This window comes from Cupressus sempervirens, chromosome 7 (genome assembly GCF_028749045.1).
Source record: "Cupressus sempervirens isolate cs-2001-9-10 chromosome 7, ASM2874904v1, whole genome shotgun sequence".
Lineage (NCBI taxonomy): Eukaryota > Viridiplantae > Streptophyta > Pinopsida > Cupressales > Cupressaceae > Cupressus > Cupressus sempervirens.
Genome location: NC_143124.1, coordinates 545,163,113 through 545,187,579, shown reverse-complemented (window position 1 = coordinate 545,187,579; position 24,467 = coordinate 545,163,113). Strand labels below are relative to the sequence as shown.

At 36.1% G+C, this 24,467-nt stretch overlaps 1 protein-coding gene across 1 annotated transcript in view; it reads right to left on the bottom strand.

The window, feature by feature from the left end:
* Window positions 1–24,467, bottom strand: part of LOC149547925 (aminoaldehyde dehydrogenase 2, peroxisomal-like) — a 231,743-nt gene that overhangs the window by 148,557 nt on the left and 58,719 nt on the right. Inside the window, exons 3-4 of the mRNA XM_089791969.1 lie at window positions 17,216–17,296; window positions 16,956–17,104 (exon numbers count right to left, since the gene is read on the bottom strand). Coding sequence (XP_089648095.1) covers window positions 16,956–17,104; window positions 17,216–17,296 — 230 coding nt within the window. The remainder of the gene's footprint in view (window positions 1–16,955; window positions 17,105–17,215; window positions 17,297–24,467) is intronic.

Genomic DNA, 24,467 nt, shown 5'->3' with positions numbered 1-24,467 from the left:
GTTAGTAATGCAGATTCATAATGCATTATGTGACTAAACTAGTGAATGTGTCTATGCATTTAGGGTTTCATAGTTGTTACAAAATTTATTTATTAAAATGTTGATTTATTTTTTTTATTTATTTATTGGCTAATCTGTTGTAGTTGAATTTCAAATACCTAGAATTGTTTTATTTAATTTGGGAAAAGAGCCAATTAGTCTATTAAGTGATTCGATATTCTAGTTTATGTCACTTTAATAGAATTTCTTATATAAGGCAAAAGTGAGTTTTTACACTCACTTCTCTTTTTGTAGAATGGATAAATTGTGTTTTTATTCTAGAACCCTCTTTGAAGAATTTAGAATTTTGTTCATTGTTGGAGATTGGCTGATCCGATCATTGAGAGGATAGGCTCACTAGATTCGTAGCGTGGATCTCCATCTTCATGGAGCTTTCCATCTCTTTCAGAGCTCTCTCCAATTTGTTGTCTTCATTCCCGGTTTCTAGCTTTTGAAGCAGGGTAGGGCCCTCTCAATTTAATTATTTTAATTCATTTTAATGTCTTCTTTTGGTTGCTAAATGGTTGGAGCTTAAGAACTAGTGTTCGCCTTTTATTTTTATGCGATTTCATGACCCAATTGGACGGGTTTGTTAACTTAGGTGATTTAACGTTTTGAAAATGAAAGTTTTCACAGAGTTAAGTTCTGAATAAGAGCATTATCATGAAATAGCTAGAGTAGAACTTAAATGCTATGAGTCCCAAGCTCCAACAATGTTGTTGTTGCATTCAACTTGTCACTATCAAAGGCCCCAAGGGGGGGATCTACACCTTGTGGTGTGTATGGACTAATGTCCCAACTTGGAACAACACAATCTCTCTTTTTTAATAGCCTCATTCTCTTTCTTTATATTGATACCTTTGTCCTTGGAGAATTGGTTTAGTGCCTCCAGCTCCTTCTGATTGAGCATATCTGATGTAGAGGGCCTAGGGTTCTATCCAAAAACACTCTTGATTAAGGTTCTAATCTTGAATCATCCAATGATTCTTGTTTCTTGTCCAATCCACCAATCCAAGCCTCCAAGACTCTTTCTCCAACTTACCTCCTAGGTGTAGTTGGTCTGGTGTAGATAGAATCTTCCTTCCAAGGCACTAGTCCTACTAGCCCTTCTTTCCCGTAGAACCCCCACCCTCACTTAGGATCTTGTTCTTCCACTTCCTAGGAGTCTACTAGTGTTGTAGATACCCCCCATTACCTTCCTGACCTCATTCAACACTTCTGGTCACAATCACAACCAAAGAAAACTTAATCTCTTTACAAGGGCTAATTAGGCCTAATGATTTCTAGGTCAAGTAACCCTGTTTGGCTCCCATGCTTCAAATTCTTCCAAACAACCCCTAGAACCTTAGGAATCTGAAAGCTATCCCCTAGCACTCCAAGATTCCAAATTTGCAGAACTCCAAAACACCCACAACCCTACTTACTCCCAAGCCCTAGTTTCTAGCCTTTGTTTTAGGCCTCCAGTCCAGTCAGCAATCAAAAATCTCCCAAGCTCTTCAAACCTCCAAACAGCCTTCCATTCCACTTGCACATTCAAGGTGACTCCGTAGGGCTTCTAGGAACTCCATTGCAATGACCCACATGATCATGGGTGTGCTCTGCAACATCTTTTCCAAAACTATCGAGGCTCACATACTCCTAGCAGTCAGCCTAGGGCATCACTCCATGGCTTGGAAATCCATCATAAAAGTGCAAAACAAAAACAAAATACTATGTACACTATTTAACCTATCACCCCACCTGGTTTCATGCATTTTCCACCGTGGGTGATTAGGTAAGAGACATTTTTGTACAATCAGCCCTGTGAAGGCAATGTTCAGGTCAGTCAGCAGGAAAATGTTATAACTTGGAAACCTCATAACTTCAACACAAGTTTGAATATGGAAAGAACCAGAAAAGACTAAACTATAAAAAACATGAACTTGATCTCCTGTGCCAATCTGTACACAACCATACTACATCATTAAGCAATTAAAGAACTCAGAAAACAATCCGTACAGTAGTCCCACACGTGCATAAACCGATGGTAAACATTCCAACCTTCCAAAAATGATCTTCCATGCTCATATACCCAAGCATGGGTAGTTACAACCTCCAAAACTGCCATTTGCAATTTCTTGCAAAAATTGCAAACTCAAGCAACTTTGGAGCATTTTTTGCTCCTTAGGGATTTTTGGCCAAATGGATCCGCCTGGGACCTATTTAGATAATCAAAGACCTTAATTACCCATCCCCAATCACATTTGACCTATTGAGCAACTTTTGGCTCAATGAGCAACATTTAGCAACCTAAGACCTAGTGAGCAACTTGGCTCTTACAATTCGATTAGTTGCATTCCAAGGACACTTGGAACTTAATAAACACACACACACACCTAACTAACCTCTAATCACTCCAAAAATCAAAATTAGGGAGGTGCCCTGCACCAATATCTTTATATGTATCAAAGAAATGTGCAGATTGAGTGTCTTCCTTGTAAATGATCATGACTCCCTCTCTATTTAATATCATAAACCAATCTTTTGGGATCTCAAGAACAGCTGAAACCTGTGACATTATATGGAAAAAAGTGAGTTTAAAATTAAACTCAATAAGATCTCTCCTATTGTTTTGAAAGATTTCCTCATTCCTCTTTTTCCAAAATTACAAAGCACTTTTGTAGACAATGTGAACCAAAACTTGTTAAGATTACAATCAAAAGATTCAACATAACCAGAAAGAACCTCATGCCATGACCATCCCATGAAATTGGTCTCCCAAAAAAATAGATCACATTTTAACATCAAATTTACAATAAAAAAATAGATGCTGAAAAGTTTCAGGGAAATTGCAAATAGAACATAGTATGGGTTCAATACCAACAGAAGACAACATAGAACCAACAGCAAACTTTTTCAAGATAAGCAGCCATCTAAAACATATTTTCTTAGGCTCAACAAGAGAGTGCCAAAAAAGATCAAAAACTTAAATGACATACAGAAGCAGACCAGCCTAGACCCCAACTATGGTTAATGTTCTTGAAAATCAACTCATCATGTTATATAGCTGCTTAGTGAAGACAAAAAACAACTGCACCATTGCTTCATTGCAATTGAGGTATAAAAGAGTTGCTATTATAGATTCTACCCAGAAAAAGATTTTCCATTTTTTAGCAATCAAGGTATAGGTCTTCTTTTGGGAAGTAGGAAAACCATACTTCTCCCTAACCTCATTCAAGAACCTAGACGGTTGTCCACCAAAATATGTGTTCTACCCAAAAAGAGACTATCCACTGTTTTAGTAATCAAGGTATAAGTCTTCTTTTGGGAAGAAGGAAAAACATTTTTGTTGTGTATGATATAAAAGGATATAATCCTATGGTGATCGGTTAAACATTCTCACTTGGTCTAGTAGATAGGGAGTTTGTTTTGTTTTTTCAGATCAAATTTTGCTCACACATGATGTACTCCTCGTTCTCCCTTGTTTTTATGATTTAATAAAATGAAACTTTTACCTAGTTATGCTGTTGGATTTTGTGTGTGTGCCCGGAATGTATATTTTATTAGATATTTGGGGAGTTAAGATTGATTCTAGAAGTGGGTTTTCGATTTCGACAAATTTCAGAATGTTTGAAATTTGGGTGTTTTTGGTGTTGCCTTATTTGCTTCACCCAATAATTCTCTACCACCTTGTTGGCTTGAGTTGAATTATGTTGTTAGTAGCCTAAGCTACAAAGAGTAGGACCGTGGAGTCATAATGGTTAGAGGACATTCCGAGTATTTTTATATCTCGGTCCTAAGGTGCTTTTTCAAGTTTAAAATGTGGATTTTGGTTCCTTGTCAATTTTTGTTAGATTTTGAGTTTTGGTTGCTTTTGGACATTCAGTGTCATCCTTGTGTGCTAACGAGATGAATTATGGATCCCACAGGAATTCGTGCTCTTGGAAAAGTGGTCAATTTAGCTATATGTGTTATTGTACTTCCTTATGATTTCCACTTCATTGTTTTCCCCAAGTGTGTTTATGCTTGGGTCATTTGATTTCATTTCCCAAATCTAACCCTTGCATATTGTTTATCATTATTTTTCATGGAATTGGTTGTACCCACCCACGTACAATGAGCATTCCTACGGTAGGGTCTTGCAAAACCCAAACTCTAGGATATAGGCCAATTCAGTATTTGTTTATTTGAGGGTTTGGTTGGGAACTTGCATTTCCTTATGGCACTCATTGTATGACGAGAAGGGTATGTAGGGTAGAGGGGTGGAGTGGTGATTCATAGTTATCCTAACCTGGAAGTGGCTGACAAGGTAATGTGAGGAGGTTCTAAAAAGTGATAACCAAATTAAACATATGGATAACAAAACTTAATGCAAGCTAAGAGAACATTTGTACAGTCGTCGAGCGTCTTGAGGGAGTCGACGCAAGGGTGTAGTATCTGTACGGTAGCCTATCTCTTGCACGAGTTAGTGCAAGGGCACAATATGAGGCCTCTCGAGGGAATCGAGTTACCATACAACCATACAGCTCAGGCAAGTACAAGCCAAGAGATACACTCTACCAAAGTCCCTACATAGTTATCCCATAGCATGTTTTACCTGTTGTGACCTGATGTATGACATTATGTTCATGATCATATGTGTTTTGGTGCCTTGCTCTGTTTGGCGTGTGTGTAAACTTTTTTGGTTATTTATGTCTTTCATAAATATGGCCGGGTCATTATCTCCATGAGCACAGGTGGTGGGCCTACAGGTTCCACATGGTTGGGAGGCATTGCTACCTATACCACTACCGAAATCGAAGAAAAACAACAGTCTTTTGGTCCAATTGCAAAACCTTGCTTGACCTTCTCTCTCTTCTTTTTTCCTCTTGGTTATTGTATCTACACTTCTAATGCAGTTTCTCTTTAGATTTGGCTAATTGATATAATATAGATGTTAGATGAATAGATGCTTTTACTTGATGTATTTTATCTTTATGAAGCATTTGAGTGTTGACTCCTCAACTCACTAAGTTCCAATACTCCCCAATGTGGAGGTTTTATGCTCCTTATTGTATTTTAACTTGGTTGCCACAACACCAGTTTCCCATATAATTTGATGATGCATTTCATCATACGACTCTTTGATTTTTATCATATGAGAAGCATTTCATCGTATGGCTTCTAGGTGTTTTATGATTTATCATACGAAGGGCATCTGATCACGTGGCTTTAAAGTGTTCCATCATCCGACAAAGTACTTCATCGTTTCCTTTATAGAGTTTCATCGCACAATATTTTGCAGTTTACCTTCGTATCATGGACAAAGGGCACTTTAGTGCATGATCAAAAAATGCGAGTTGGACATTTGGATGCCCTTTTGGGATATGCATCTTTCCAACTAGGCATAGATCGGATATCAATCACCAATGGGGTAGCTAAATGTGATGTCTCATTTAATTATGCAGTTCAATTCGAAAAATGAACTTGTATGATTAATCACCAAGAAATTTGTATTTTGTGTTTAAAATGAACATCGCATGAATTGTTAACTTAGTAATCGGATGAACCTTGCATCTTAACCAGTTAGTAAATGGATCAATGCTTTGTAGTTTGAGGGCTTGGGAATCTTTGGTAGTATGTTGGTCTTCCGCTTGTCATTATGTTTATATGTTAGATAATACTATATTTTAACAAAAGAAAAATATGTTAGTCTTTGATTGATCCTTGTTCCCAAGCATTACCAAACGGAGCTCTATATTTAACCCTAAGGAAAAATAAAGACATTTTAATGTCAAGGAAAGAGGAACTCAATAATTGACGTAATTATTTAATCATATTTTGCCACTATTAGAAACACAAGCTACAAAAATGTGTGCCCCTAATTAGGGGTGCAACAAAAGACATACTGAATCAGCATACCCTACTACAACAAAACATTAATTTACCATATTATCTTTGAGCTCCTTCATCGGGAGACTTCCACGCAGCCCATCCAAACCCCTTTTTGAGGCTGACCTAAGAAGCATCTGATGCTTTGCAAAGGGGAATTTCTTTCTTTTGACCTCTATCCAACCATGCTCAAAGTGAGGAAAGACCACAGTATTTTGTTCTACAACTGTAAGAGGATTCTTTTCCTCTACAAGTCCCTTAAATTGTTTGGTTGTTCCATCTTTAATGGCGATTGCATCCTTTGTACCAATATTCAAAGATTGAGTATCTAAAGGTTCCGAAATATTGGCTTTATTGAAGAGAGTTTCCTTTTGTGAGGAATTCGCAACAACCAAAAGTGAAGTTACCTCTCAAGAAGAATGCAAATTGCATTCACCCTACTCTGAAGATTCCTGCAAGGAGGTATCCATTTTGTCTTGCACGTATACAAAATCCTTCTTGTGAGTGTTAAAAAGAGCATCCACTATGTGATGTTGAGGAAGAGCTTCAATCCACTATGATTGATGGTCAACCTTCCTCTTAGATTTGGAGTGTTTGTTGGCCATGTGTCCGTCTCAAAGAATTCTCTATATCTTAAAGGCAAAAATTCATAATCTAAAGGCTAAGTCCAACATATATCGTCAATCTTGAAGGTGTCATTTGTCTAATGATCTCTTAAGATGTCCATGTCCATAAGGATGCAAGCAAATGTAGTGTGAGTGAAGCAAGATGTATTTGAAGCAATAGCCTAATAATTACCAAAAGAGTTCTCAATAGCTTTGAAGCAATCCTAAAACCAAAACTGGTTTGGGAGGTTTGCGAGGTGAACCCAAACAAGCTTCAACGCAAAGGATTCCTTGAGAGGGTTGAAATCTAAGTATCAAGGTTTGCGGGGAAGCAAACTTGCCACTGGCACCATCATTCCTAGAGGATGGGGTCCCAAGCCTATTTGTTACCAAACGCCACAATGAAAAAACCATGTGCACATAGGCAACCCTCTACATTTTCCTTAAGAATTGGTTGCTAGGCATTAATGAGCTAATTATGTAGGCCTGCTAACCTAGGCCATAATCCATTGAATTGTCCAATCAGACCATTGGCAGTATAGAACTGTTCACCGTCATCAACGCCTTTTTGAGATCCTCTAAGAAAACCAAAAATAGAAGTGGAAGCCTATTTGATGAGGGTTTTTAAACAGATAGGAGTCCCTTGTTGAACAAATGGACCTCCCTAGCCAGGTCGGGCATCCCATGCCTTGGAATGCACAACCTCTTGCACGATAGCATCAAAGAATGAAGAACCATGAGTTGTAGAGGGCAACTCCAACCCTAAAGAAGAAACAACTGCCAATAGTACACATTGCAGTTCACCATAGGCACCTTTGGAGGGGAGGGATAAGAAACGCTCAGAGAGAGATTGAGTCGTGCCAAAACCATGATAAGATGTTGCAGAATGAGGATGAATTGAGAGAGAAGGCACATAGCCGAGAAAGGGCATAGAAGAGTTTGAAATATCCAACGTAGAAAATTCAGAGCCCTGCCTTCTGGAGATTCCTTTAGTGCAGATTTGGAGTCAATAAGCATAGAGGGAGATCATAATTTTGACCCATTATATGCACCACTGTGAGGGCTGCAATACTGAGCATTAGCAGTCACACTCATGAAATGAAACCTGCCATCTAAGTGAAGCTCAAAGCGAGCACATATGGAGCCATCATTGCACAAGTCAAAGCCCTACACCAAACAGCATTCACCTTCACATTGCAAACCCTATGCAGAAAAAAAGAAGCAAAAAATGGAAGAGAAGAAAATATTCTTCCTCGTAACAATAAATTAGAGGACATTGTTATTTATTAAATAACTGAAAATATTTAATTGAAGGAAGAAAAATATGACATCAGACAAGCATTGAAGATTAAATGACCAATGTGGATGAAATAGAATTAAATACTAAAAAGCATAATTGCAGGCCTTGGACGATTTTTAGCGTCTACAGCGAGAATAAGCATAAAATTAACAAGAAAAAAACATATATTAGAAACTCCAAAAGCTCTGACCCCTCAAGGAGAGCTTCCCGTAGACCCCAACCAAGCTCATTTGACACAATTCGTAGTTTTACTTTGCATAAAAAAAAAATTCTTTTCAAACAATTGTGTGTTTTTAAGTTTCCCACTATTCCCAAATTTTTGCTAAGTACCCCCAGAGTCCAAGACTCTGAGCTATGCTTGAAATTATGAATTGTTTTGTGATGACATGTCTGTAGCTTTAAGGTATCATCATTTACATCTTTTGGTTTTAACAGACTAGTTTTATAATGCATTTAGACCTATTCTTTGTGATGCTAACTCCTATTTGGCAGAGAAGAATCTTTTTTAATGTCTCTGTAGGTCTTAGGTATCACCATCTGCATTTTTTCGTTTTAACAGAATCATTTTGTAATGCAATTAGACCTATTCTTTGTGATGATAACTCCTATTTGGCAGAGCATAATCATTTTTAATGTTATCCCACAATTCTTACAAATCGAGAAGTCATCTGACGCTAGTACCTTCTCTATTCCTAACCAGAAGAACAGGCTTCCAACTTTTTAGTTAATTGTTAGCTTTTTAAACTTGGCATTTTTCTTCTTCAATACTCAACTTTTACTACTGTAGAACATATTTTCAATTGTGGTTGACCCAAACATGGAACATTTTTGAAAACGTACTTTACAATAACTTTGTTTCCATCTGATGTAATTCATCCATATTATCCGCGGTCATTCCTTCTAGGGTTTTCAGTTCATTGATGTTGTTTGTGTTTGTTTTAGAACAATTATATAAAAAACAATTCAGACATGATGTCCTCTTTTTTCATACGTGTGCCCAGCCAATCACTCTATTTTGCAATCACAAACTATAATTCTGTGCCATTCAATGCAAACTATTCTATTTATTTAGGATGTGAACCTCGTATTCTCCAGAGAACATGATGGATAAATGAAAAACCATGAAGAATAAATGAGAAACCATGAAGAAGTAAAAACTGAAGCCGACTTCATGATAATTGTTGAATTTAGCTTTGGGAGGATCACAATAATGATTCAAGTAATGCTTTGCATTACCCGAAACATTGATCATATTAATCTATTATCTATATACCTACTCCTATTATTCTGCTTCACCAGACTCGTATCATTTCTGATAATAATCAAATATTTATAAAGTCATTATATAATCAACAGCCTTGGTATTAGTCGACAAGATGACAACTCAGACAAGTATATAGTTATAGGAGTCATCAATAGTTGTACTGGATTCAAGAGCGATGACAAATCAGACAACTACATAGTTATAAGACTAGGAGTCGTCAATGGTTGTATTGGACTCAACAGCGGTAGACATCATGTATCAGTATTTACTATTAACAAATTATTGTTAAACATTAAAGTCGTTGATCAACATAATACCGATTGGGTGTGACTGTCTGTCTCTCTGTCTCTCTGTCTGTCCGTCCCATCCCGTCCGTCCGTCCATCTATCTATCTATCTATCTATCTATCTATATATATCAGATTGCTTATATCATGGAAACATATACAGTGAAAAAGAGATACTGATCAGTGCAGAAGCAAAAAAAGGAGAACTGTTAAGATTAGAGCTAACAGATTTCCACAATCCAAATGAATGTTTAAGATGCTTTTTTGAATTTTGATTGTGTAAAAAAAATTTAATCATCAACTTTTTGGATGCATCATCAGGATGCAAGAGAGCATAAGGAGAAGAAAAAAATGCAGACTGGAGACCTAGACCAGAATAAGAAGGGAGGAGGAAGGCAGGAGAGAGAAGGGAGACCTCATGCAACCCAAGTCTGACAAGACCCAAAAGCTAAGAAAACTCAAACTTAAAACACCTAAGAAGTTAAAATAGAAAACAACCCAAAAGCGAAAGAAGGAAAAAAAAACTCATCCAACCTAAAAAACAGAAAGGCTGAGAAAGATATAAACGGCAAGGAAAAAATAAAACAGAATAAAATAAAATGCCAAAGAGAGCCCAACCACCACAACAGGTCAATAAAAAAGCCAAAAAAAATATTAATGGAAAAATAAAACAATCAAATCCAGGAAGTGTCTTTGAACACTATTAAGATTGCCGACTGATTGGGGTCAAAGGAAGATCATTGACAATCAATAGTTGCTGAAATAGAATAATCAATAATCACAGACAAAGTATAATGATAACTATATAATGAATATAATAACTACGGTCAGAACTGAAACGATAAACAATCAGTATTGTAACCAGACGTCAACATGCATGTAGCAAAGATTCATCAACAGAGGAAATTGTTAAAAACTTGTGAAACTTTAAATAATATGTCTGATCAGAATGTAACATGGTATCAGAGCAGGTTTAAAAAGGATCATAATCGGATTTACAATATTAGCAATTTAGATACTTGATCTCCTTCCTCTTCAAATATTCTACTGTCAAGATAGTGAATGGATTAAAGGTGTAGGATAGGCTAGAAGGTGCTTCAAATTTCACATCTTGGAAATTTAGAATAATGCTAGTCTTAGAAGAAAATGACTTGGACGGTTTTGTGCTGGAAAATAATGCTTAACCCACTGATGAGTCAGAGTTAGCAGAATGGAAGAAAAATAGCACTAAAGCAAAGAGGATGATAGCAGACTTCCTAAAAGACCACATTGTACCTATCATCGTTAAAACTTCAGACAACTAGAGAAATGATCATGACATTGGGGCATATGCATGGAATCAAAATACAGGCAAATACTTGCATTAAAACAAAAACTACATCACATCAAAATGGTTATCCATAATCTCTTATTGCGTGAAAATTACAGAAGTGAGAGATCAACTCTCCACCATTGGTCATATTGTTGATAGCAAGGAATTGTCAATGTTGGCTCTAAATGGACTCCCTAACTCATGGGAATAATTAGTTCAAGGAATTAGTGCAAGATCAAAATTTCCTAAATTGATCGATCGAAGGCAGATTGCACACAAGAGGAATCAAAAATGATTACAAAGGGCATCAGCAAAAACTCTACATGTGAAGACACTCATGCCCTTACCTCACATTCCTCAAAGGAGGGTAAGAAAAATCACTTCAAAAGAAAGAAAGATAAGGTATCCCATAATGGTTCTACAATTAAAAGAAGAAAGGGTATGTCAAAAGTCCGATGCTTTAACTATAATAATTATGGTCACTATGCAACTCAGTTTCCACAAAAATCTAAGCCTCAAACTTTCATTGCTGAAGTTGGTAAAACTGTTCTGGAAAAGGAATATGCTCAGCACTCTGAAGTCACGTGCCGAAGGACTATAGTAGTTGCATAATTGACAGCAGTGCATCTCGACACATTTTAGAGGGCATTTAAAAGAGTTAATACAGAGCAATACATTTTATCAAGTGACCATTGGAGATGACTCTAGTTATTCTGTAGGAGTTGAGACCTCTTCTACTCAGGCATTTCCTTCCAATTAAATAATGTACTATTTGTTCCAGGGATCAAGCCAAATCTTGTCTCTGCCTCAGCCTGGCAATGAAGTATATCATATTGCATTTGCAAGTGGCCAAGTTCTTGCAAGCCCAAAGAACTCTAACATCAAGACGCCTAAAGTTATTGGAGTTCATCAAGAAAATCTTTACAGACTTAGCACCATTCCTCCTCGAGTATTAAACCATGATTCATCAAGCACTTGTGAGATTTAGCATAGAAGACTGGATGACTTACACCTCCATACATTGCTCACTATGGAGAAGATAGTTCCTGATCTTCCAAACTTAACCATGAGCCTGAAGGAACTTGCAAAGGGTGTGCATTAGGTAAGAACACTAAAGGTACATTTCATAGTAGTGAAAATAGATCCAAATACATCTTAGAGCTCATTCGTTCAGATTTATGTGGTCCTATGTCTACGGCTTCCTTCAGTAGTTTTTTGTTTTATGATATTTTTGTTGATGACTACTCCAGAGAGACTTGGATCTAGTTTCTAAAAAATAAAGAATCTAAAAAAGTACTTATGAAATCTAAGGAGTTTAAAGCTCTAGTAGAGAACCTATCCGAGAAGAGGACTAAAATCCTGAGAACTAATAACGGAGGAGAGTACACCTCCAGTAACTTCCATAATTTTTGCATTGAAGTTGGGATTAAGAGGGAGCTTTGTGTTCCCTATAATCCTCAACAGAATGGTGTAGCAAAAAGGAAAAATAGAACTATTGTGGAAGTAGCTAGAGCCATGATTCATGATCAAAATCTCAAAACTTCTTTTTGAAGGCTATTTTGGGTTGAGGCCTCTAGAACTTTTGTCTCTATTCAAAGTAGAAGCCCTCATCGGATTTTGGACAACAAGACACAAAAAGAAGCATTCATAGGAAAGAAATCAAATATAAGTCACCTAAGAATTTTTGGCTCTCCAGTATACATATATATACCCAAAGACAAAAGAACCAAGCTAGAACCTTTTGGAAAGAAGGGAATATTTGTAGGCTATAGTGAAACATCAAAAGCTTACAGAAACAATATTCCATAATAGATAATTATTGAATTAACAGGGATGTGCCATTTGAAGAGGATATTGCATTCAAAAAATCCAAAGGTACTTTTGAGATAGATAGTGAAGATCAAGAACTTCCACAAAACACAGAGGAAGACTATACACTTGAGATGCAGAGGGAGACTCATGAACCCAGAGAAGATGAACCCTTGGATCTTATTGATGGGCCTAGAGATATTGTTGTAAACCGCAAAAGAACTCGTTTTGGCCAAGAAAAGTAATACAAGAGGCTGAAAATTTTGCAGCTCCTAAGGGAATATATAGGGAAAGTAAGAAACCATACAAGTATTCTAGCTATATTGCATTAATGAGTCAAATTATTAACTCAGAACCTACCAGTGTTGAGGAAGCCACTAGTTAGTGCAATGATTGAAGAGTATAATCAATCTTAAGAAATAATGTTTGGGGCATAATACCTAGACCAAAAGGAAAATCACTTGTTTCTTCTTAATGGCTCTTTAAGATCAAACATGTTGATGATGGAAGTATTGAGAAATACAAGCCTAGGTTTGTGGCTAGAGGATTCTCTCAAAGGAAGGAATTGATTTTTAAGAAACTTTTGCTTATGTTGCCTGATACACTTCAGTCAGAACCATCATTGCTATTGCACATCCAAAAGATGAAAGATTCATCAAATGGATATAAAGACAACTTTTCTAAATGGCATAATGGAGGAAACAGCATATGTCCAACAACCCGAAGGATTTGTTGTACATGGAAAGGAAACTCATCTTTTTAAGTTAAAGAAGGCATTATATGGCTATATGTAGGCTCCACATGCTTGGTGCAAAAGGATTGACTGCTACCTGATGAACTTCGGATTCTCCAAAGATGATGCAAACTCAAACTAGTACTTCAAGGTAATTAATGGGGAAACATTAATATTAGTACTTTAGGTTGATGATTTACTTATCACTGAAGAAGATCATCTTATCAAATGTAAGGAGTTAGCCTCTGAATTTGAGATTAAGGATCTTGGTTTATTGCACTATTTTGTTGGGTTAGGAGTTTGGCAAAAAATCTGATGAGATCATCTCATGTCAACGAAAGTACAACATTGACATTCTAAAAGAGATTTGATATGATGGATTGTAAACCCATGGAAACAAATTTGCATAAGTCAAAAGAAGTTGCAGATGATTCAAAATTAGCAGGCTCTACACTATACAGGCAGATGATTGGGTTCTTGATGTACCTAGTCAACACTCGACCAGATATTTGTTATGCAGTAAGTGCTCTTAGTCAGTTTATGTGCAAACAAAAGAAAAACATCTAGTTTTAGAAAAACATATTCAAAGATACTTACAAGGCATTATTGGATTTGACCTTAGATATTCTGCTGATATAAACTTGAAGCTGCATGGATACACTGATTCTGATTGGGCAGGATGTCTTGTCGATAGAAAGAGCACCCCTAGTTGTTGTTTCAGCTTAGGCTCTGCTATGATTTCTTGGTGCAGCAGGAAACAGTCTTTAGTGGCACAAAGCTCCACAAAAGCTGAACATACTACAGCGTGTGGGAACTCAAGAAGCATTACTCTGGAAGCTTCTTACAGGATTGTTTGGAAAACCCTTGGAGCCTACAATCATCCATTGGGATAATCAAAGTTTTATAAAGCTTTATGTCAATCTCATGTTTCATGACAGAACAAAGCATGTGGAGATCAAGTATCACTATGTCAGGGACATGGTTGAAAGGAATGTCATTCAACTGAAGCATATGGTACTGAACAACAAAGGGTGGACATTCTCATAAAACCTCTAGCCAGAATTAAGTTTGTGTGTTTTCACGGTAAGCTTGGTATGGTAAAGAATGAAGCCCTAACTGACATTAAATCTCTCCTTCATTGATTCATGGTATTTGTATATATACACACACACACATATTAACGTATCTTTTGTTTAAAGATGTTTAAATTGTAAACTCTTGACTTCTTTGTACGAGTGCGATGGTTATCTTTGTGAGGTGATGATCTCACAATGATGGTTGATGTCTCATGAAGTAATGTTTAAGGATAGCCATATTGGTGGATATCAAATGAGGTGAGACATGCCATAATGGTGGGCATTACTTGTGGTGACATTTAATTCCATGATGGTAGATATCTTAGCCATACTGGTGGGTATCACATGAGGTGATATTTGAAGACATGCCATAATGGTGGACGTTACAGAGAAGATATCTAAAATCCATAACGGTGGATATCACTTGATGTGATATTTATGGATAGCCATAATGGTAGATATCATGTAAGGTGATATTTGTGTTTAAAATCCCTATTGGAGGATATCACTTTAGGTGATATTTAAGGATAGCCATAATAGTAAATATAATAATGTCATCATGTATTTTCCTTCCTAGCTAAGAGGGAGTGTTAAATTTAGTTTCGGGAGGATCACAATAACGATTCAGTAATGCTTTTTGCATTACCCGAAACATTAATCATATTAATCTATTATCAATATACCTACTCCTATCATTCTGCTTCACCAGACTTATGTCATTTCTGATAATCAAATGTTAATAAAGTCATTTTGTAATCAACAGCCTTGGTATTAGTCAACAAGATGACAAATCAGACAAGTATACAATTATAAGACTAGGAGTTGTTAAAGGTTGTATTGGACTCGATGTTAACATCATGTATCGTTATTTACTATTAACAAATTATAGTTAAACATTAAAGTCGCCAATCAACATAATACCGATCAGGTGCGACTTCTGAAACCCATTGTTTGAAGTTTAAACCATTGCTGATAGATATATATATATAAACATTAAAGTCACCGATCAACATAATACTGATCGGGTGCAACTTCTGAAACCCGTTGTTTGAAGTTTAAACCATTGCTGATATATATATATCAAGTCACCTATCTCATGGAAACATATACAGTGAAAAAGAGATACTGATCGGTGCAGAACAAAAGGAGTACTATTAAGATTGATGACTCATTGGGGTCAAAGGAAGATTATTGACAATCAATACTTGCTGTCAGAGTACAATCGATAACCACAAAGTATGACAATAACTACAGTATGAATATAATAACTGAATCAGAAGTGCAATGATATTTACAATCAGTATTGTGAGCAGACATCAATACACACATTGCAGAGATTCATCAACGGAGGAAATTGAACTAAACTTGTGAAAATTTAAGTTGTTATCAGTCTAATCAGAATTTAACAATAATTGCATTGTGTTTCATTTGCAGAAATAGTAAAGAAAAACTGAAAGATACCAGATTTCTTCTAAATTGAGAAAAGCCAAGGATAATATTGAATATTTACATATCAAAATTTGCATTCTGCAGAGGCACCTATAATGGACTGGTGTAATTTCTGAAGGCTATGAATTCCTGTATTCTATACAACCAAAAAATTTCTATGATTTACTAATGTTGTCGCATATGCTGACAATGAAAGAGCCACTCCCAAAAAGTAAAGGAGTAAAGAAAGAGCTTAGACCCATTCAAGAAGCTATAGTTGACTTGCATAAACATACATTGCAAATAAGCATCAATTTAACAATAAAATATGGAGGAAGAACAAGAAAATTACATAACTAGTTATGTCCATGACTGAACAAACCTAGTCAGAGGGACTCCAAAGTCTGGTAAGTTAAAATAACCAACTAGGAGAACTAATAAATGCCAGAAAAGTCTAATTATTTTGCAGAATAATTGAGATATAGAAAAAGGGAAAAAGTGGAATCTGCCATGATTCAAGAGAAAAGATTCAAGTGAACAGCCATTTCTCAGACAAATGCAAAACTTAGAAACTATGATAATGTATATGCAATAACCACACCCTTAATAATAGAAAAATGAATGGAATAGATGGCATATTGAAGGATCGTATACAGAAAAGAAAATTATTCATTCTACAAAAAGATGTCCTCTAAAATAACTAATTTGAGAATTTTGTGAGAAGTGTCCCACTCTACATTAAAATAATTTAAATGTATTAGATAATTAGCCATAAAATCCACACTTATAAAGGTAGTCTGATATAGACTGGCAGAAATTCTATTTATACTCAAGCACTTACAATCCAAACATTACAAGTATGTACAGACATTTAAGGGCAAAGCACCTTAATATATCTTTGCAATAGTAAGTATCTATAATAGGATATATGTCCAATATCAAGATCTTTCAAGTTTATATAGAGCATTAACCCTAGTAAGTGGTGGAAGGCCAAGGAACCATTCAGTCTAAAGATGATATTTAAAATATACAATACAAGATTCATGGAAAAAAAATCATCATGCAATTGACCAGCTATTCACCAATGCTCAAATGGCAACATAAAAGGAATATAAAAACCATAACAAAAATGCCCAATGACAGTGGACCACAGATACTTGTTCTCACAAATGTTGTTAACAGACAAACAAATACCAATGGCCAAACACTGTTCATAATATAATTAACATAATTTATCTAGGAAAGCTACATACCAAGGAGTGATCAGTCCTACAACTCCAATTGGTTCCTTTAAGACATGACTCTTAAAGGCTTCCATAGGAAGGGAAACTGGAGCCCGTTGTTTACTATCCAAGGCCTCAGCAAGACCAGCATAGAACTCAAAACATCCAGCAACATCATCCTGGAAAAATAATACATAAGAATTAAAGAGACAAAAGGAAGTGTAATATTAAATGGTTCTTCTAAACAGTCTGATGAAATTCCAACTTCCAAATAGATTATCGTAAGATACCATATCCCATGCTGCCTCGTCTAGTGGCTTTCCACAGTCAAGGGCCTCCAGCTCAGCTAGCTCTGACTTTCTCTCAGTTACCTGCTCAAACATTCCAAAACAAGAATCATATGAGCTCTTAAATTTCATGAGAAATTAAGATATCAATAAGGGATCTGAGCATGACATATATTACCAAACTTACTCAGGGCCCTAGTGCACAACAAAACATCGGCACCAACAAAGGTAAATGTGTGCTTGTGACATTTGAAGTTTTGATGCATTTATAGGTGATAATTGTGCACAGACTTCTTGGACAACGTATAAAGTTTTGATTATTGCCATCCGTGGAGTTCGGAAATTATTTAATAATTCAATAATTGCCTAGTTTGTTACTGTGTTCCCTTCAAATCTTATTCATGTATGCATTTTGCAAAATCCACTTCTAAGTCCAAGTATCAAATATTGTAATCTAAGTTGCTGGTTTGGGTTCAGGTTTGGAAGTTACAAGTTCATGGGTTTGGGAAAAAAAAATCATTTGGGTTCATGGGGTGTGTGTGTGTGTGTGTATCAAATATTGTAATCTAAGTTGCTGGTTTGGGTTCAGGTTTGGAGGTTAGAAGTTCATGGGTTTGGGAAAAAAAAATCATTTGGGTTCATGGGGTGTGTGTGTGTGTGAAAAAAAGAGAGAGAAACATGCATAATTGCTAAACTAAATCATTTCATTGTATGAATATATGTTTCTTGATCATTAATCAATGCCAAATGTCAAAGATAAACATCAAATACTCCCTCATTAATCTATGTCCACAATTATAAAGAAAAGTATACAATGAATTACTAAATTGCAAAATGAAATTTCAACACATATACTAGTTCATCAAATAATAAAGTTTGAAACATAAAGGATAATATCATAATAGTGACAAGTGTTTAATAGTTTTTCATTGTATCAAGGCGCTTCGAGAGTCAAATGGGTCATCAAAAAATATATTTTTTGTGTTTTAACGTACTTTGTGGCCTCATGGATCGTGCATCCTTGCAAGAACTTGAGGGTCCATGTGAGGTCCTTAACGGTCCTCCCGGGTCCGTGGCGGTTTCAGGCAGGGTCTATTCCATGGATGTGTGTCTTCATCAGTACATACGCAAAATTTGAATAATCATACGATTTACAACCTCTATTTGACCATTTGGCATTGATCATTGATCAATGCCAAATGCAATGCCAAATGTCAAAGATAACCATCAAATACTCCCTCATTAATCTATCTTCACAAATCTAAGGAAAATCATACGTTGAATTACTAAATTGCAAAATGAAATTTCAAAACATAGACTAGTTCTTCAAATAATAAAGTTTAAAACATAAGGATGATATCATAATAGCAAAAAGTGTTTCATAGTTTAACATTGTATCAAGGAGCATCAAGGGTAAAATAGGTCCTCAAAAATATAGTTTTTGTGTTTTTAACATACTTTGTGGCCTCATGGGTTGTGTCCTTGCGGGTCTGTGTGAGGTCCTTAATGGTCCTCTTGGGTCCATGGCGGGTTCGAGCAGGGTCTGTGCCACGGACTATGGGTCCTCATGGGTACATACACAGGATTTGAATAATCATTCGATTAACAACCTCTGTTTGACCATCTGTCTAAGGATGGAATGTAGTGGACTTTGTTAGTTTTGTGTCCATCATTGCCCATAATAAAGACCAAAATTTACTGAGAAACCAACTATCCCTATCTGAAATAATGCTTCTTGGTAGCCCAAAATGAACCCAAAAATGCTCAAAGAAGAGTTTTGCAGTTTTTTTTGCAGAGTTTGCCTTTCTACAAGCCATCAAGATTGTCATTTTTTAAAATATATCTGTCATGCCCATGTCTAGTGGTAAAAACACCGGAAATAAAATTCGTATAAATTGAATGCCAAGGTTTTTCTAGAATAGGAAGTGGTAAATATAAACCAGTCTTACAATTCGCAACCTTTGCAATGACACATGTTGTACAAGCTTGAATGTACACTATCACATTATTTTTCATTTTTCGCCAATAAAAATATATTTGAAGTATAGCAATAGGCTTACCTATTCCAAAATGACCTGCAACCTTACTATAGTAAGCTTCCCATATCAATTTCTTACGTTCTGCCTCAGGCTGGCCAAGGTGGCAAAGCATTCCATCTTGCAAATAATGATCATTTGCATGTTTACCTTCCACAAGTTGAGTATATACATCAGAAAATTCTTTATCATGTCCATACAAGTGAGCCCAAGTTTTTGTTTGGTGACCACATGATTCTAACATCATGCTTATTCCCCCAATTGGAGGCCTACTCAAACAATTTGCTACCTTATCTGTGCTTCCTTCCTCATGACAAATGTTGAGATGAAATTGTTGAAGATATGTTTGTTGTTTAGTGTGGAGCCTGATCAGTCCCCAAGTGGGAGATTGTTAGATTGTGGTGACTGATCAGGAAAGTACTGTACATACTTCATAAATAGTGGGGTTTGGGGCATCGCCTCGAAAAAAAAAATTTTGGGAAGTAGCCAACATATTATGGCCGACATATGGCTGACATGTTATAACCCTAAAGCGGTTTAATACTTGTATAAAAAGGGCTTAGGGTTGGGTATTTTTCATAATGTTGTGATACGAAATTGGTTCTTGCGGCGGTATTGAGCTGTAAGGGATTACAGATTGTAATCAGGTTGTAATCACTGGATTGTAATAAGATTGGACTTGTTGTTTGGTGGACGTAGCCCAGGGATTGGGTGAACCACGTTAAATCTTGGTGCCTTGTGTTCATTTCTGTGTGTTCTATTATTTTCTGTTATTGGTTATATTTGCATGTAGTTTTTATTTCTGTCCGTGGTTTATCCTAACAATGTTGACTACCTTTGGTGCCTATCATCCTACAATTTGCCTCGTGTTTGAAAAAATTGAAAAGGTTTGTTATCTACGTGGATGATAGTTTCCTTACCCAATATATAATGCTTTATTTGCTTGCAAGATTGATCAATAGCGTATAACTCTTTATCACAAGTGAGATACCTACACAATGTATTGATCAGAAAGTCTCACTATAGTATGCAGTTGAATGTCCGTGTTGCATGAAGACTGCTCCTAGGGTATATTCTAATGCATTGATTTGTATTCAAAATACTATTGTAAATCAGGAAGAGACAAAACTAGTGCAGAACATAACCTTTGTTTTAACTACTTGAATGCTTGTTGTTGAGCAATTGTCCATTTGAGTTTTGCTCACACTCCTCATAGTGACTAATTTAAAGGCCAAGACAAATGTGAAAACCCAAACACAAATCTGCAATAAAAGTTAGACAACCCCAAGAAGCTTTGCAACTCTATGAGATTCCTTTGAGTAGGCCACTCTTAAATTACTTTCACCTTTTTAGAGTCAACATGAACACCCTTACCGTCAATAACATAACCCAAGTATTTAATACTTTGCATACCAAAAGAGCATTTTTCCTTGTTCACATAGAATCCATAACCTTGCAAGGCAGAAAATAGCTATTCCACACATTGCAGATGTTCTTCCCAAGTTTTTCCGAAAATGAGAATGCCATCTAGATATACAACTACAAAAGAATCAGTGAATGGCCTAAATACATCATTCATCATCCTCATAAATGTGGTTGGAGCATTTGTGAGACCAAAAGGCATCACTAACCACTCGAATAGTCCCTACTTAGATTTAAAAGCAATCTTCCATACATCTAGTGGATCAATCGGTACTTGATGGTACCCATATTTCAAATCAAATTTTGTGGAAAAACTTGCCCCTCTAAGCTGGTCCAAGAGATCATCTATGCAAGCAATTGGATATCTATTCAATATAAAGCCTCCATGTTCCATCCTTTTTCTTTGCAAGAACAATTGGGCAACCACAAGGAAATACAGTTGGGCGAATATGTCCTTTCTTAATCAATGCTTGTATATGCCTTCTTATCTCATCATTTTCTAATATTGACCTCCTATATACTGGCTCATTAGGCAATGGGGTTCCTGGTTTCAAATCAATAGAGTGTCTAACTTAGCAGTGTGAGGATACCCCTATTGGTAACTCAAACACATTCTGATATTTTGTTAAAATCTGAACCATTGACCTTTGTTTTGTTGTGATGGACACCATGGCATTAGAGTTACACAGTTTTTTTTGTTCTTCGAGACAGATGATTAATTACACAAGCATACCAATTTGGGCTATTAATCTTCCACATTGTTTTGCACTAATCAAAGACGTAAAGTGTACAAGACTTACCTCTGGTATCTAGTGCTTCTATCCACCCAATTTGATTACCATATTTCATGGCCTAGGCTCATGCACCCCATGGCATTGATACATGTAAGGCTACCCTAAATATCACACACATCAAGAGGAGGTACATCACAGTCTCCAGATCACCTCATCTTTGAATAGTTATATGGAATATGAAAGACGACGTTGCTTGTTTACTTTAATATCTCACCCGTGGCACACCCATCCCATAGAATATGGTTGTGGATGTGATGTATCAAATTCTTTTGACTGCTACTATCAACAATAAAATGCAAAGCCTTTCCTCCTACCCACATTTGTGAATAGAATAATCTCTCTTCATCATCCCAAGAAAATACCTTCATAGTGACCACTATGGCATATGGGTCAGCCTAAATGATTTATTCATCTTCCTTTTGTTTGCTAGAATGTGTCACCTTGGGTTCAATAGCTTCTTCATGGGTTTCCACTATTAAATTCTTCATAGTTCTACAATCCTTAGTGTTATGAAAGGGACTCTTATGGACTTCACACCACATACCTGATTCTTGCCCTATTTTCTTCACACCCCATGTCTTCTTGAATTTGGAGATAGCTTCTTGGCTATTTTTTTTCTTGCAGACTTATTATTTTCACCTTTTCATTTGTTGTTCATGGGATTCTCCATCATACCTTTTTGTTTGAACTTGTCAAATTTTTATGCATTTTTGAAAGCACTGGACAATGTCTCCATATCCAAGAAATCCATTTTGGTCAGAATGTATCTATGAAGACCACTTCGATACTTCAAAACTCAATTTTTTCTGTGTCTTTGATACCAAGCTTCATAGCGAGAATGTTGGTATACTCCTAGACTAATTAGGCCTTCTTTTGCCGAAGTAATTGTCATTGCATATATTTATGTTCATTGGTATCTTCAGGGTAATATTCTTGTTTTATAAGCTCCACAAATTCTTCCCATGTAGGTCTACCATCCAATAACGCAGAAGTTGTATCCATCTTGGGCTTCATTAGTTGTTGCGTGAACTTTGTTATGGTAAATCAATGTTGTTGTAGTTGTATTAAACAAAGGAGATGAAAGCTCCTCATATAGATTAATAAAGACGATGTTTCTAAAAAAAATATGAACTAAAGACGAAAATAGAAACTACGTAATAAAATAAGACTAACTAAGATGACCATTAAGCGAGGGTATTAAAATAATATAATGTTTCCTTCATGGTCATCTTAGTTAGTCTATAGTATATTAGTTAGTTTCTATTTCCATCTTTAGTTCATGATTGTTTTTTAAACACATCATCTTTGTGAATCTATATAAGAAGCTTTCATCTTCTTTGTTTAATACAACAATAGCAACACAGATTCTTCAAAACATTTTGTTGTTGCTAAGACCCTCCCTTGATTTGCAAAATGTTAAAGACCAACAAGCCAAGATTTGCCCATAAAAGAATAGAGATGGATGCCCCCTATTAGAAACAACAGTCCACCAAGATAACTGAGAGGGGGAGGGGTGGTGGGTGAATCAGTTATCCAACAATTAAAACATTTATCTTCTTTAAACAAACTTAACCATTCAACCAAAGTAAACAGCAACCATAATAAGATGCACATAGACAATTACACCAACTATATTAACTAGGGAAACCCTTGATCAGAGGGAAATCCGCGGTGGGAATGATGCCCACAAGATGATGTACTAATATAAATATTCCTTGTTAGAGGATGGACCCTATTAGGAGTCTATTACAACATTTAGTACATAAAGTCCCTATTAGGAGACTTTGAATCCCTATTAGGAGTTGTTGTACAAAATATACAAGAAGAGCCCACTTCCCAAACATGCAATTTCAACCACAAGAAGAGCTCATTGCTCAAACATGCATTTTACTATTATTTTCTTATTTCCTTTGTTCTGTCAACCGAACCAATCACTATCAGACCTTGTGGGCCAGGTCACGAACCTTGGATCCAAATATCAAACCTCGAATCACTCAGCAAAACCTCAACAATGAAGTTTCCTTCACTTTCGCACTGCTCTGCTCAACTTCGCATTCCGCTCTTACTACTACTTATCATCAATCATCAACCATACCATGATAAAGGAAAATGTCCTTCCTTTATACCAAGTCCTCAAAACAATTCCCTGAGTCAGCTATTAGACCTTCTTAATTAATTATTATAGGACCACATTAAGAACATGTTACACTTAGCAATAACATTAATCTTCCGCCTTGCAACTTGAATATTTTTCCGTACACACAATATTATGACGAGCGAACTTAGTCATGTCATCACCAACATGTCTTCTTCATGCCCTCAACCTCGATTCTCAGAATAACAATTCTACTAGGAGATATAACAAGTTTACCAGAACATGCCTCTGTAAACTCTATCTCAGAACAAACATCACCAAAACTTACATAACTTCTTCTAGACTTATCATTTCTTCTTCTGACGTTAACCACATATATTAGATACTCAAACATATCTCCCATAACCTCGAATAGTTAGAATACTCAACTAGCCGTCCATACCAATTTGATCATCTGTTGTTTTTCTGTCAGATACCACAAAAAACTGTTATGTTGACATCAATGACAAACTCAGTCATGAATGTAATATATCATTATAGTAACATATCTACAATACTCCCCCATAGGAATATCATCAGCATTCATGCTTCCAACAATCTCCCCCTTTGGCATTGATGGCAACATAAATGAAAAAATCTAGTTCCAAGAATACCAACAAAAGATTGTTCATCTTTTCAAATCCTCTTCATCAATCATTCTCCCCCATTGATATGCCTCAATGTACTTTCTGTCAAACTGTCATTCCATGTTGTACTTCTTCCGAACATACTATACTCATGTCGAACTTCTCCCACTATCATGCATGTTGTTTTTCATGCCGAACATCTCCCCCATTGACATCAATGTCAAAGGTTTCATCAACTAACTTTACTACATTCAAACTTTGCAACAACTGATTCTTACTTAA